The sequence below is a fragment of the Thermochaetoides thermophila genome (genome assembly GCF_000221225.1).
Source record: "Thermochaetoides thermophila DSM 1495 unplaced genomic scaffold scf7180000011823, whole genome shotgun sequence".
In the NCBI taxonomy this organism is placed as follows: domain Eukaryota; kingdom Fungi; phylum Ascomycota; class Sordariomycetes; order Sordariales; family Chaetomiaceae; genus Thermochaetoides; species Thermochaetoides thermophila.
The window spans coordinates 160,356-175,521 of record NW_006383039.1 but is presented as its reverse complement, the minus strand read 5'-3'; the positions used below and the strand labels follow the sequence as shown (position 1 = coordinate 175,521).

Sequence of the window (15,166 nt, the reverse complement as noted above, 5' to 3'; positions counted from 1 at the left end):
AATCCAATCATTGCCGAGTTGGAAGCCAAGACATAGAACAGGGTCGTCAATTGATATCGAAATGAGATTGTCCGGAACTCCGTTTGACATGCCATATATACAGATACTGTCATGCCAGCAACACCGCTCGCCCTCCCACCTCTAGGTATGAGTTAATAGTACAGAAGTAGTCGTAGTAGATGTACACATGGTCATCATTGATACAGTTTGTTTCTCAGCTCGGATGAGTTGCCGGTATCTGCTTATTTCTTCTCCTGCGTCGTCGTGGGTTGTACCGGCGCATCAGGCACCTTGACGTCTTCGAACTCGTCTTGGCCGATTGCCTTGATCGTATAGATGTCTGAATATCTTGGTCAGCTGCTGCGGGGATTTTCAGGACCGGGTCTTAGGTGGGATGGTGGGAAACAAGCCGGCATTGGTGCTTCATCGAGAGGGTGGAAGGGCTCCGGGGAGACGTACAGACACCGACAGCAAGACTGAAGAGTGCGATGCCGGTCACAGCATTCTTGAATAGGTAGGGCCGACGCGCGCGGATCAGCGCCGGCGTCTGCCGGTACTTGCTGTCCCAGTAGGTCGAGGGCTGAAGACCCCGTCCCGGTCGTCTGGTACAGAGGGTGAGGGGTTAGCTGCAGTCCGAAATTGATACAGTTTACGCTTGGCGGTATACCTGTCCATAGCGGTGTGTGAGAGCAAATACCCAGCAGAGGGGTTTGTGCTGCGAGATAGAGAGGAGCTACCTAGTTTAGAAAGCTTGCAGCAGGTGAATCGTCAGGATCGAAGCTCGCTCTCCTTTCGAAAATGGGCCGCCGTCAAGCGGATGCTCCCGCGGGCAGTGGGTTGATTACTTCGGCCGATAAGAACAGACTTATCGGTAGCTGGCCAATCAAAGCATACGCGCATCTTACAAGGGTCCGTGCAGGCCTTGTCAGATTTCCAGCCTGCTGCGAGGCTCCAATCCAATCGCTTTTCTTGGCTTGGCCTTTCTTCACGTCACTGGTGAGAGCGCGTCGTGTGTGTGCTGTGTGTGTGTGTGTGTGTGTGTGCTACTGCTTGCTTTGCTTGACTTCAGACAGGGTGCCTTTCTTTCCTTCTCTTTCACAAACAGCCTACATCCCACGCGAGCAGCAGTTTTGAACACTTTCAACCAGGTCTGTGAAACAACAACCTTAGAGCGGTATCAACGGTCGGAACCGCATTGCACAGGTGCGCCAACGCGAAGTCTGCAGTCGCCATTGAGAGACAGCTTTTCAGTACGATCATTGGCAATCACTTTACTGTTAACTGATTTTCCTCGATCCTTCAAGTGCCTGCGACATTGCTGCGGGTGGATGGAGTAAATCAAGTCGGTCGGCGACTTGTGTACCAACTTGCTTATGCGACAACTGGTCGTCTCTTCAAGTCCTTCCGGTCACTTAACATCCATCGTCGCAGAAGCGCTGCCATTACTGAGTTATCTTCGCACCGTCCTCATCCGCCATCAAAATCGCTGCCCTCTCTGTCATTGGCGTCTTCGTTGCGCAGCAGAATGATCGGTCGCCTTCTACTGACTTGCCAACAAGACTTGTCGTCCATCGAAGGGAAGTCGTGAAGAGCGCGGGGCAGCTGAGAGCAGAAGCAAATCCTTTGGCGATTGAAGATAGCCCATAGCATCCATCTTGTGCTTCGTAGGCACGAAGCAGGAGCATCGCCTCAAGCAATTGACTCGATCCAACGAGTTGGACTGTTTCGCAGGTCCTCGAATATCTGCAGATCGCGGCCGGTTCAACCGCTTCACCTTCTCTCAGTCTCTCCTCACGGGCTCGATCTGAATAACCCCAAACGAGTTCTGTAGATAACCCTCATTGTCAGTTCTCCATCTGGCTATTCTCCATCACATACCAAGGTCTCGACCTCTATCTATAACATCGCCGACCAGGTCTCCCTCGTTTCCTCCCGCGACCTCTTCCTTAGCCCTTTTTGTTCCTCCACGCGCGGGACACGCCGAGACGACCATCTTCTAACCTTAACCTTAACTTAACGACACTTAACCCCGTACGACACCAACCAACCAATCCCCTTGCCCTCTACAATGGCAGACAATCCCACCGACAGCGGTGGCCCCGCCGCTGCCGCTGACACCAATTCCTCCAACAGCCCCAAGACCCTCTCCGTCGCCGAACAACTCGAACAGCTCAACGCAGCACGCAAGCTGGTCCTCGAGCAGCCAGCCTACTACGATCGCATCGTCAAGGGCGTGCTGCCCATTATCGGGCCCAACGCTGCCCTCCCACTCCGCCGCTGGGGTGCCGAGTTCCTCGCCGAGTCTCTCGCCACTCCCGTCCTGAGCACCCGTGACAAGGAGAATCTTGTCATTGCTGTGCTGGATACTTTGCGCAGTTTGCTAGAGGGCGTGGGCGAGGATCTGATCGTGTTGAAGGCTTGTGTTGGGGCTGCGGCCAGCGCGTATCCTGTTACGCTGAGGTGGATGTGAGTTTTCCCTTTTGTCTCTTTCGTCTTGCTTTTGGTTTGCGCTTTGTTTTCCGTGTAGTTGGAGGTGTCTTTGTCAGGTGTGGTATGTGCTTGTGAACGCGCTTCGTCCGATTTGTTGGTGTTGTGACGGCCCTACGTCCGCTGCTGCTGTGGCTGGTATGATAGCGCTTCGTCTACTGTGAAAGCGCTTCGTGCGGTCTTACTCCTGGCTTCTTCCAGTCCTCTCATGCACTCTTCAGGGTCTTACCTATGATCGAATGGAGAGTGTCCGGTTCCCAGTCCACGAGGAGAATCAGGGAAGATCGGGCTATATGTCCGTGGATTGTTGGGCATCCTCGAGCTTATTTACCTTGCTTTGTTGAGTCGAAAGTAGCAGAGACAAGGCCGATGATAAAGCTAGTATCGCTAATTCGTTCTGAAACCACAGCATTCACAACTCCTACTATGCTGAGCCGTGGGAGCAGATGACTGCCATCAAGTCTAGAATCCTCAACATCTGGGATAGTGCCCCGGCTCCTATCAAGATCAGCTGCATCAAGTTTGCTCAGCGAGTTGTCCTGGCCCAGACTGCTTCTAATGGCATGGAGCAGAAGGTAGGCGATTCGTATCTCACTCAATGGTACGTGTACTGACAAAGCCCATAGTACAATGGCTTGGACGTCTCACTCAACATGATCCCACCCAACCACAATCTCCTGGATCCTAGACATCTTGAGGCAGAGGCTACTGGCCTGCTGGACCGAATGCTGGGTGTCTTGCAGGATAACAGCAGGTGTGTACATCAGTATAGATGATTTGAAGCCACAGCCACAGGCAACTAACAAGGCATAGCAATGCTCTGATGGTTGACGCTACGCTCAACTGTCTGTCCATCTTGATCCGGACTCGGCCTAGTACCTCCAACCGCATCATCAATGCCATTCTCAACTTCAACCCCCTGAAGTTGGCTACCATGTCACCTATGACCCCTACCACCAGGATGCACGTGAAGTCCATGGAGAAGACTACTCGGATGTTCCTCACTCATCTCATTAAGCGGTACGACCCTCGACTCCTCTGGGTCTGACTAGCTCTCACTAACACAAATCAGCGATCCCGCCAACCCCTTCAATGGCCGGATTCAGCAGTACCTCGAGCGCCTTATGCGCGCAAAGGCCGAGCTCCTCGATGACGCACGCAAGCGTGCTCTGTCCGAACAGGGCTATCCAATGGATGCAAAGCGTCAAAAAGTGGAGGGCGCGGTACCCTTTGTGGTCCCTCCCTTGGGACCTGGCCCGCACAGCTTGGCCTCCGTCTTCACCCTCACCAACAATGCCGGGTTGCAAGCCTTTGATGCGACCCTCATCCCCGCCCCTCTTGCCGCCAAGATCAGCATCAGGGCTTTGGCGACTATCTCCCCCGCAGTCATCGACGCCGCCATCAATGGGGTCCGGGACCGGCTGGCTGCTCTCTATGCAGCCGGCGCGTCTGATGCTGCTGCTGCCACCGCGGCAGTTGCTCCCTCTGTTCTCAACCCCGCCACGGCTCCTCTGGGTGTCGATGACGACGACGATGACTACGAGCCAGACCTCACCCCAGCTGAGGATACCGAACAGATCCTCAACAAGCTCGACAACGCCCCGCCTGAGGTCCCTCTCGAGGAAGAAAACCATGAAGACAGCGCCGCCCTAGCCCTGGGCCCCTTCAAACTTCCCTCTCCCCCCGCCACCGACGCCGACTCCGCCTCCAAGGCCGTCCCGAGCTTGGCTACCCGCCTCTTCGAGCTGCTTCCCCATCTCAAGGAATCCGCGGGCCGCAAGAAGGCTGGTTTTAATCGTCTTGCTGGCAGCCAGGACGACCGCGACTGGTTCGCGACGGTTATCATCCGTCTCGCGACGCGCGGCACCTCGAATCTCAGCGGCCTATTCCCGTCGGAGAGGGCGCTCATCAAGCAGGAGGATGGTACCGTTCGTCCCGGGCTGGGTGATGCTATCCGAGAGATTTTGTACAACCATGTGTTCGAGGACTGGAGGAGGAATATTGATACCGCAATTGCGTGGTTGACGGAGGAGTGGTACTGTGATCAGGTTGCGAAGGCCACTGCCGCCGGGAATGGGGCCTCATTGCAAATGCATTATGAAAAGTGGGCGCTGCGCGTGATGGATGGTTTTATTAATTACATTACGGCGCAGGATAAGCTGCTGACAAGGTTCCTTGCGGAGATTCCGGAGCTGACGAGGCCGCTTTTGGGGAAGCTCAAGGTGCTCTGTGAGGATCCGACTACCGTACAGCTGGCGCTGACGAGCTTGTTGTATCTGGTCATGACGAAGCCTCCAGCGAAGGAGTTGGCGTTGGATATGGTGGGGGAGATTTGGACGGAGTGTAAGATTTCCTATTTGCTTCATGTTTATGATGTGGGATGTTTGCTAACTTTGCTCCAGACGAAGATGCCCGCCCCCTGGCAGCCAAGTACCTCGTCAAATATCGCCCTGGCTGGATCGAAGCCCAACTTTCTCGTTCCAACGGCAACTAAGCTCGCTATTCGAACGTCTATTTTTTGTTCCTTGCCAACTTTAACGGCTGTGGAGTGAACATCGTGATGGGAACTGCATTTTCGATTTTCTTTTCCTTTCTTCTTTCATAACAGGACACTAATCACGTTGGAGGGAACCTTTTTTTTTTTTCACCGTGTACTTTGCGGCTGCAAATCATTCGGAGGCATGGCATATGTTCTACTACACCTACTAACCTTCTACTACACTTACATATTGCATGCCACGGGATCGGGTTTCGCGGCGTTGAGGACTAAAAAAGGGAGGTATGAAAATAGCAACAATTATAACATAACGTAGAATGGAGGGGAGAGAGAGAGAGCTTTTGACTTGACTTTACTGCGGTTATGCAAGGCAGTACTGAAAAGGGGGTTTTTCTTTCTAACCAGCATGGAGAGGCAAACATTCCCCTTCCTTTGAACCGGTATGATACCTGCACTACAACGGGCTGCGATTGCTATGTACTGCATTACCTACCTAGGTAGATTCTCGGGAGGAGTACATGGCTCGGAATCATGCGGAGATCCGGGGCACATGTTGGTCTTACATATGGCCTGCTATCTCCTCTGGCCGAGAAGGGGGGGGAGGGGGGGAAATGATGCCAAGGGAGGAGAAAGCAACTAGCATGACGCGCAAGGTCGCCTTCATCAGCGACCTATAATCGTGACCGTGTTTTTGGTGCCAATGTCCAATGGCATAAAAACCGTGATAGTACTACGCTTTTGCCCATGATATATGCCCTATATCCGAAGGCTGGCCAGCTACACGGCCGTCGTCCATCCGTCTGGTTGCATTTGAGGTCACCAGAACTGCGCCGCCTATGTCCTCTGCTCTTTTGTATTCTACATGCAGTTACGATGGATGATGGTGGATGACCTCTTTTCGTCTGATGACAGGATTTTTTTTTGTTTGCCTAATACCCAAAAAAGCACAGCATTGATGACAGAGCAAGGTCTTCCCACGCGCAGTGGCCAGGCACGCCGCACAAGGTGTGAGACCCTTGGCCTGGCTCCCGCCCGTTAAGTGGTTCCAGTTCGCTGGACATAGGCACTATCCATCCAGCTAAAAAAAAAAAAAAAAAAAATCCATAACGGCCCGAGGGGGACAGGAAGGTCGACGAAGGAGGGATCTACCAAGGGCAAGCCACAGGAAAGATGAAGCGATGGGAGGGGACGGTCTGACCTTGGGTCTTGCTTGGGTCTTGCATATATGTGGATGGCCGGTTGCTGTGGCGTTGGTGCACAGTTATGTTGATTTGTGTACCGTGCAGTGCGACTTGGGTGCTGTGGATGGTGGGGTTTCCATGTCGCCTGGGGGGGAATGGAACACGGACCACCTGAAGGCCCCTGGGATGGGGCGCACGCGAATCATCATTCAGCGAGGTGCGTGGGCGGTGCAAGTTCCTGACGGGTGATCCATTGATGGAACCCACTTTGGCTTTTTGTGTTCTCAGGGCTTTCCGTTTTCATTCATTGATGCAAGAAGATCGTGTTGTTTACGCCCGCTATTCGTCGGTGCTTAAAGCATAGAAATTGAGAGCTTTTTACTTCACTCGCTCGCTTTGACAAAGCTATCCGCTGCGGTTGTCTGTTCACGTCAGCTGTGCCTGTCTGCCCAGTATAAAAGCTTCACTCGCTGTCATCCGTCCACAGTGCCAAGCAAAGAAACCGATCCAAGCCAAAATCACCTACTACGTTCTCCGTTCCTGGGGCCTTTCCCGTCTGGGCCGCCAACCAAAATCGTTCGATCGCATTGCCTGCCTGCTTGTTTGTCTAGGTCCGTCCAAGCAAGTCCATACAAAGACCGCTCCGCTCTACATCGATTTTGTCGAGCGTCCAACACCGAGCTTCACATACGACGATACCCTCGCTCCAAAAGAAAGAAAAAAGAAAAAAAGGGAAAAAAGAAGAAAAGAAGAAGACAAGAATTCTCCAAAAACACTCGAAACACGGCTTCCTTGCGCTAGCAGGCCCAACCGGCCCATAAGTGGAAACAGTTCGTGAGAGAGTGACGCTGCTTTCCCGGGCCGCCGCCATCTCCGTGATCCGTCTCTGCGTGCCATCGCCAGGATTCCTAGCAACAAAGCGTCTTCTCTTCCCCTTTCCTTCCGAATAGACCAGACACCCTCGCCGTCCGTTGAAGCACGCGCTGAAAATGCGCAAGTTCCTCAAGCCCCGGCCACACTCCGAGTCACGGCTGGCTTTTTCTCTTAAGGATCACCAGCCAGCAGAAAGTATGTTTACTCTCTCCCCTTTCCAACAGCTGTTTTTGCCTGCACCCCCCTCTGTGCTACCTCGTTCTGGCGGAGATGTGCAGCACTCAAAGGAGAACACGGCAAAGCCCTTGACCCCCTGATCTAGACAGGTGCCGTGCCTGGGCGGAAGGCAGACCGTGCCATAAGGAAGAGGTTGACGCTAACTGCTACCTCCATCTCAAGAATCCCCGTCACCATCACCAACCCGCGAGTCATCGAAAGCAACCCCGGCCAATAACGAGCCCGCGCTGAGCCAGGCACCGCGGGTCTCATGTGAGAGCCCCTCGCTCTCGCCCCGGTCATCTACCCTCTCACCTGTCTCCGAAGCGCCGACAAATTATTCTTCCTCGCTGCTGTCACAAACCGCGGCAAGTGGTGCCACGGCAGCAGAGGAAAAACCAGCCCCGAGCAGCCCATTGGCGAACCGTTTCCCGAACCGCATGAACTCGACCATCCGAGCTGTTTCAAGCTTCGAGGATAGACCAGTACCAGTAGAGAGGAGTCAACAACAGCAATCACAGCAGCCGGCAGAGGAGGATTTGAGTACAGAGCTTGGGACACAGCCGCAGTCTACACCGAGAGACTCTGCCTTTTCCAGCTCGATAAATAGCACTGTCAGCAGCATGTCGTCCGCCAATTCGCAGAACGCCAAGGCGCCTTCCGGCGACCTCTCGAAGAAGACCTCGACCAGCAAGCTGCGGACCTCGCCCTCCAAGGACGGCCTGCTCGATGCACCCACCCCGCTCACCAACACGGTCAAAACCCGCTCAAGCATCCTCGACCTACAAGCGCAGCGCGACAAGAGCAACAACAGCCCCCCGCCGACCGCCCCAATCGCGATCCCAAAGCTCGAGCCTTCTTCGACGACTACCGCTCCCGACGCCGCAGTCCTCGGCACTAGCCCCGTCGAAAACGCCTACACCGCCACCGAAGCCCACCTCCAAAACGGCGGCTGGGACGGCTCCATCGGCAAGGCTGGGCTGGGTAAAACCGGCCGCGTGATTAACCGCTTGGTGACTGACAACGAGAACCTGAAGCGAGACATTCAGATCGAACGGTTGCGCGCCGAAGAATCGCGGCAGGCAGCACGGTTGCTGGAGGATAAGCTGGAGAGGGTCATCGCTGAGTATGAGAAGCGCTTGCTCGAGGCGAATGTTACTAAGACGTTGCTTGCGCGCAAAGAAAGGCAGGTCGAGTCGCTTCAGGACGCGATCGAGTTGGAAAGGAAGCGCGCCGTCGACGCGCAGAGCCGCGAGCAGCAGTGGAAGGAGGAGATGGAGCGGACGAAGGCGGAGGCGAAGAGGCAGATTGAGGAGGCGAATACGTGGGCAGCATTGTGTGAGGGACGGTACAATGCGATTAGTTCGCACTGGAAGGACCAGGGGGAGGAGGTCAAAAGGACGGTGACAAAAGTCCGGGTGGAGGTGGATAAGCTTGCGGAGGAGAGGAGGCGGGATGATGAGAAGATCGAGACGTTGCGGGAGCTGTGCGATCAGCAGGATGGGAATATTAGGGAGTTGAAGCGGCAGAAGGAGGAGATTCTTGCGCAGTTTGAGAGATATAAGGCTGAGCAGGAGGAGGCGTTGAGGGAGATTAAGAGGAAGGCGGATGAGAGGGAGAGGGAACAGGGTAGAATGCTGGATGAGGCGAGGGAGGTACTGAATAAGTTGAAGTGGGCGCTGAATGTGAAGGAGACGATTCCCTGGGCGCAGTAACCTTGTTTTTCGGGGGTTTGAACTCATATGAGAGAGAGAGAGTGAGAGAAGGGGGGAGGGAGAAAGGGTTTTTTTCGTTTCGAGCCTTTTTGACTTCGGGCGCTGATTTCACCTTGTTTTTACGACATGTAATGATGATACCCGGATCTTCGCAGAAGCCGGTATACTAACCTCGGATTTGAAGGAAGAGCAGAGCAGATCCGATGGGATAGACAGACGGCTACATACTTACCTACCTACACAAAGGTTTCTCTTTTGTTGGGAGGAGAGGAGAGGAGGGACATACAGCATGATGGTTGCTTAGCTTACCTGCAGAACTTAGCATGGTATAGCGCTTCGAGAAGTCTATCAGCGAGTGGTGCATTCTGCATCCTGCTTAAGTATAGCACATGCTGCGATACCGGCTGGAGGATGGTTGCTATAGCTATCTAGCAGCCGTGTCAAAGTTTCTGTTTTCTTTTGTCTCTCTAAAATCTTCTCTTCGTTGCTGCCTAAGCTGACTATTACTACTACTACTACTACTACTGCTGCTGCTGCTGCTGCTGCTGCTGCTGCTGCTACCTACTTGCATTTCTGGGACAAGGGAGTTGTGGCGTTTTAACAGCAAGAGATACTGCTACTTGTACTTAGGGTGTGGGATGGGTATATCTTCGAGACTCTAATGGATGGATGGATAGATGGAATTCTTTTTTCAGTCATCATCATCATTGTCATCATTCAGTTCAGCCATTTTATCATCAGCAAGTCGTGGAGAAGTAGTAAAGGTTGAGTGGTAGATAAAATAGTGTTAGAAGTTGTGTTGAGGTTTGAAGTGGTGTGTATCTTTGTGCTGACACATGTCATGAACTCATGAGAGTGAGGTTACTGTCAAGTTGGTTGTCACCCACTTGTCTCCTGTTATTTCTTTCGAGATTTCTTATCTTCTTTTCCCCCAATCATTTATTCCAATTTTTTATCAAATTTAATAAGAATGAATCAAAAGTAGAGAGAAAGGGGAAAAGGCAAAAAAAAAAAAACAAAAACATACAACACGGGGGATTCCCCAGTCGTCACCGACCTGAGTACTAACCCCGCCCTTAGTGGCTTATCTATGGGAGAGCGGACGGGATCCCGAGTTTTCCACTAGGTATGGTCGTATGTGATAGGATAGCAGAAACTGAGCCAGTCATATAGTCATGGGCACGGAAGACGAAACTGGACTATTGAACCAGATGCTATCATCTCGACAAGAAAGACGCTTGGTGGTTGCGGGATGGTTGCTGTGATGCGGCTAGCGGGGCAGTTTTTGTTCTTGGCAGGGGTTGGCTTGGCGCTCAGGGGGACAACCTTTTAGAAGGCTGCAAGGATGTAAAAGGAGCCATTGTCAAGTTGTCAATGGCTCTTTTGTCTGTTGTTCGCAATGCAATTGTTTATCAGAATGAAGCTTGAATGTCAAACACTCATGAGCACTTGTGATGTCCATGTCCAGAAGGTACCTGAGCCCAGCAGGCCCATCCCAAGCAGCTCGTTAAGCTCCATCGCTTAGCGCTGTAGCCACTGACCAGTGATGGCAAACAAAGCTTGGCTGATGGAGGGGCAACGGGATTTTAGTGCAGTCGGCCCAGAGAGCAAACAACCAACCAAAAGAGCCAACCCATCACTAACAGTTGCACCGTTTCCTGATAACAACAACAACTTGAAAACATTGTTCCTACCTCTCTTGAATTATACTTTCTTCCCGACTGCCTTAACTCTCAGCCTCAATACTCACACAGTGCTTCCCAAGGCTGTAGTTTCATTTTTGTATTCGCGGTCCCGGCGCTCATATATCTTGGCTGGCTGGCATCTCTTTACCCCACCAAAACCTCAATTCATTGCTGGGCCGAGCAAGTAAACTTGCTCTTCTTGTACCGATTTTCTCTGGGCGTGCTTTGAGCGAAGAAGAAGACTGAAGGCAGATTGTAGAGAACCTGAGAGGTACGGCTATTAACTCTGGGATAGTCATATTTGGTGGCATTCACAGGCTGATGGATTCATTGCTGTCCTCACAGAATTCCTGTATATTTTACTTTTCCTACCTATTGCTCATCCTTAGAGGAGCTCCATACCACCTCAAGCTTACCGCCAACCGACTGGTCTGACATTCTTGTTGAGGCACCTACCACCCACTATCTACTCTATCTCATCTCTAAACTTCGGCCCGTGTATCCTAACCTCCCAACCCCTCCATTACTCAGCTTGCTACCATGGCAGGCCCCACCGAGTTCTACCTCTCCTCAGTGTGGGGTCTTCGGCCGCCTGCCGTGACGAGAGTCAAGGCACAGATGGACGAGGAAATACCCGTACGTACCGACCGACGCATTTCAGATCTGCGACTGAAGAGGAGTTGACTTGTTCATTCTTGCAGGAGGGCGCCGAGATCGTCTACGACCGGGACTACGGCTGGTTCCGCGTCACTTGCCGTGATGAGGATTCCTCTGAAATCCGCCGCGCATTTGACCGGATTGTCAAGGAGATTGAGGACGAAGTGTTTGAGTATGCCGAGGAGGATATCATCGATGATGAGGGCGTCGTCAGGGTACTTAGAAGGCCCTCAATTTTTAATTAGGATGAGGGAAACACGCTGACAAGTAACAGGATAACTTCCGTAACGAGATGTTCACCTTCGGCGACGAGAACCTTTTGCTAATTGAAGAGTATGGCCCCGAGGAAGAGATCCCCGAGGAGTACCACTTTTCTGCTGAGATCGCGGAGTACCCGCACAAGACGAAATGGGACGAGCTGGACAAGATTAATGAGTCGTTCACTATCCACGACATTGTCTCTGCGGACGATCTCGAGCAGATCGCGCGGGATAGCGGTACTAAATTGGTGCCGAGACTCAACGGCATCATTGTTGAGATCGGTGGGAAGGACGAGGATGCTCTTCGGAAGGCTCAGAAGAAGTTGATGACTATGCTTGAGATCAAGGTGCGTAAAACAGCAAGGTGTAGGTCGTGACGTGCAGCTCATATCCTTTAGAAAATGTCCAAGAAGCGCCTAGGCGGCCAACACCTGGTCTACGTCGAAGATTACTATGACCCGTCGCCCGGCGGCTGGCAGGCCGACATGCGCTACATGACCAACATCGACGAGAAGCTGACGACCTCGACCCTCATCGATTGGCGCACAGTCGCCAACCTCAAGGCCTTCTACGAGGAAATGTACAAGCAGGGAGCTTCGATTCGGCTTTGTCTCTACAGCGGGGCTGATAGGCAGTGGTACCCATTGCTTGGCCCACAAGTGCCGTCCAAGACTGTGGTCAAGTTCGCCCTCGAGCATCGCCCTACTGTCCCCCTTCGGGAAGGCCAGAACCTGGAGATGATCGAGGTTCCTCCGCCTCGGGAGCCTTTTGTTCTTGATCCAAAGCTTCCCATTACGACCTGGGATGAGGTCAATGGCGAGGTGACCAAAACCGCGCCTGCCGCGCCGCCTACGACGCCCGCCCCTGAACTAGCTGAAGAGGTTGCTCAGCAGCAGCCCGCTGAGGTGCTCGCGCCCGCGCCGGTTGCTCCTCCGACGGCTCCACTTAGGGCGGTCAGCCCTACGTTATCCCGGAACGGGTCTAACGATTCTGACGAGGAGGAGATTGACGAGGATAGCTTCGATGAGAATGAGTTCGTGGTCACGACCAAAATTGTCTCAAAGTCCAAGTTGCCTGCCCCCCCTCCGGCAAACAAGAATTTCAAGCAGCGGCCTCAGAAAGGGATCTCATCACAGAACCAGAAGACGCCCAACTACCTTGAGGATGATCTTCCTGTGCCGAATTATATTGCCTACCAGGCGCAGCTGGGTTCGAGTGGCACTACTCCTACCAGGGGCAACACCCTTAACAGAGGGAATACTCCTGGTCGGGTGAGCACTCCTGTTCAGGGTGTCGATAACCGCGCCAGGTTCGGCACTCCCTCGCTCAGCTACCAACCCGCCCAGTCCAGACTCGGCAACCGATGCGCTCAGACCATGAACACGCCGCTGCCGAAAAACCTCGGTGTTATCCCAGACTACTTTAAGACAGAGCTCACAACCGCGATAAAGCAACTGCTCGAGTCCGGGCCCAAGCGCCGCGGCACGCTCACTCTGCGCGCCGAGTTCGGCCGCGCCATCTTCCTCGGAGCCGACGAGACAGGCCTCGCGTTCAATGACGAGGACTCGCCCAGCGATCCCTGGATCAAGGAGCGCTTGTTGCGCAGGCTGGGTAACGAATACCACGCGCACGTGGCGTACCATTTCACGAAGGTGCTGTCGACGTATGGCTCGGATATTAAGGAGATGCTGGATCTGGAGTGGGAGGGTAAGCGCATGTGGAATCCCACACCCATGAAAACCTGGACAGTGTACTCGTTCCGGTGTCGTTTTGTGCTGCCGAAGAAGAAGGAGGAAGAGGAGGAGAAAGAGGTTCAGCCTGTGCCGGAGCCTGAGCCGGAGACCCCGCAGAAGACTCCAGAGCCGATTGAGTTTATTGTTGAGATTGAGGAGACGGGTCAGGGTAACCCGCTATCGTACCACGTCCGTCCGGTCAAGGTTGGCGGCCCGCTGCCGGTTACTATTCATGCCATTCGCCGTCACTGGGACTTGCAGATTGCGTTCACGCATGTCATCACCGACAAGGCGGAGCAGGTCTTCGGCTCGGTGGCTCAAGCGCTGCTCAAGTCTTTTAGCGTCACGTAAGTCTTCACCTCTACACGGTTTAACCCGACGATTGCTGACATCTCCAAGAGGCTTCGACGAAAAGGGCACCCCCTCCATTAGATTCGCTCTCCACCAGAATCTTTGCGCCACCGTGACCGACGTCCGGGTCATGACCAAGTGGCGGCACAAGTACCTTGGCGGCCTGAAATCCCTCCTTGAAATCACCGAAGTCGAGCAGCTCAACATCCATCCCACCACTGATAACCGCTCCCTGATGGACTCCCTCACCGGCTGGGAGCCCTTCACAGCCTCTCCGCGCAGCAAGCGCGAAGCAAGAGAGAAACACCGCCAGGGCGACCCCGCCTGCTGGTACGAGATGGCGGTTGTGTCCTACGACGCCGAGATGGCATTCCAAAAGAACGCCAGCCTGCAAATCGGCGACGAGGCAAATTGGACTGTCGACCAGCTGCTGGTGGGCATGCGTGTACTGCCCGCTTTGTGCCAACCTGCGTTGATCATGTTGACCAAAATGGATAGCGTGGGGAGGGCAGATGATAATGGGCTTGGGAAGAAGTTGTTGGAGACGGTGATTAAGAGGAATACGGTCACCAAGAAGGACGTGCCGGGGATTGACCATGGGCTGGGATCACAGTGCAAGAATGGAGGGAGTAATCATAGTGGTGGTGGGGGGAAGGGGAGGAGGAATCGGGGCAGCAATCAAAACAACAAGAACCAGAGGAGGGCCGATGCCATGTCAGCGCAGGAGTTTGGGGGTATTTCTTCGGCGAAGGAACCCAAGAGGAGGCCCTGAGGGAGGAGTGAGCCCTGAAGGTGTGATGAAGCTCTGAGGATGTTGAGCTGGGGATAGGGATCAGCGGAAATGATGGTATATTAGCGTATGGATTTGTCGAAGTATCGGGTGTATGACTAGATGTGCAATTTACATGAGCGACGTGTTCACTACCAGGTAGCGATGAATTGTACGGATTGGATCTATACATTGTTGTCAGCGTCTCTGTTCTCTGTTATGGAGTATGCGGCCACTTGAACAAGGATGGCGGTGGCATCATGTTGATCTTCCAAAGAGCAACGCAGGGAAGACTTGTTTGATGCATCCCCATAAAACGTCCAGAACTATCGCCCAGGAGCATAACAAGTATATGAATGAACGTTTGGCAGAAGCATAACACATACGACCATACCTAGTGGAAAACTCGGGATCCCGTCCGCTCTCCCATAGATAAGCCACTAAGGGCGGGGTTAGTACTCAGGTCGGTGACGACTGGGGAATCCCCCCGTGTTGTATGTTCCACTTTTTGGCGCTTTTTTGTCCTATCCTCCCTTTCCAAAGCTGAAAGAATCGGCGACGTAAAAAACGTTTACCACGTATGCTAAGTCTAAGAACTGGAAAGAGAGCACATTGTATCCGAACATTTCTTCATTAAACCAATTCGCTTTCTTGCACTGAAACATCAACAAGCTTCCCAACCTGTTGTTGCTATGTTGACCCTGACCACCAGCCCCTAGTCCCCCTTCTTGTTGACACTAAG

General features: G+C 53.2%; 4 protein-coding genes across 4 annotated transcripts; 3 read left to right on the top strand and 1 right to left on the bottom strand.

Moving 5' to 3' along the window:
* Positions 1 to 242: 242 nt before the first annotated feature.
* Positions 243 to 675, bottom strand: CTHT_0073260 (uncharacterized protein; the record flags this gene model as incomplete). The annotated part of the gene is made up of 3 exons (XM_006697520.1): positions 243 to 340; positions 460 to 602; positions 668 to 675. 3 exons carry the CDS (start codon positions 673 to 675, stop codon positions 243 to 245), a joined length of 249 nt encoding a protein of 82 aa, XP_006697583.1.
* Positions 676 to 2,068: 1,393 nt separating this feature from the next.
* On the top strand, positions 2,069 to 4,981 carry CTHT_0073250 (putative cleavage and polyadenylation protein; the record flags this gene model as incomplete). Its single annotated transcript, XM_006697519.1, has 6 exons — positions 2,069 to 2,466; positions 2,897 to 3,062; positions 3,114 to 3,241; positions 3,301 to 3,507; positions 3,560 to 4,830; positions 4,890 to 4,981. The coding sequence occupies 6 exons, from the start codon at positions 2,069 to 2,071 to the stop codon at positions 4,979 to 4,981; spliced, it is 2,262 nt and encodes a 753-aa protein (XP_006697582.1).
* A 2,173-nt stretch (positions 4,982 to 7,154) lies between these two features.
* CTHT_0073240 (uncharacterized protein) lies at positions 7,155 to 8,969 on the top strand (the record flags this gene model as incomplete). Its single annotated transcript, XM_006697518.1, has 2 exons — positions 7,155 to 7,233; positions 7,438 to 8,969. 2 exons carry the CDS (start codon positions 7,155 to 7,157, stop codon positions 8,967 to 8,969), a joined length of 1,611 nt encoding a protein of 536 aa, XP_006697581.1.
* Positions 8,970 to 11,194: 2,225 nt separating this feature from the next.
* CTHT_0073230 (uncharacterized protein) lies at positions 11,195 to 14,427 on the top strand (the record flags this gene model as incomplete). Its single annotated transcript, XM_006697517.1, has 5 exons — positions 11,195 to 11,290; positions 11,356 to 11,526; positions 11,586 to 11,918; positions 11,970 to 13,651; positions 13,704 to 14,427. The coding sequence occupies 5 exons, from the start codon at positions 11,195 to 11,197 to the stop codon at positions 14,425 to 14,427; spliced, it is 3,006 nt and encodes a 1,001-aa protein (XP_006697580.1).
* Positions 14,428 to 15,166: the final 739 nt, after the last annotated feature.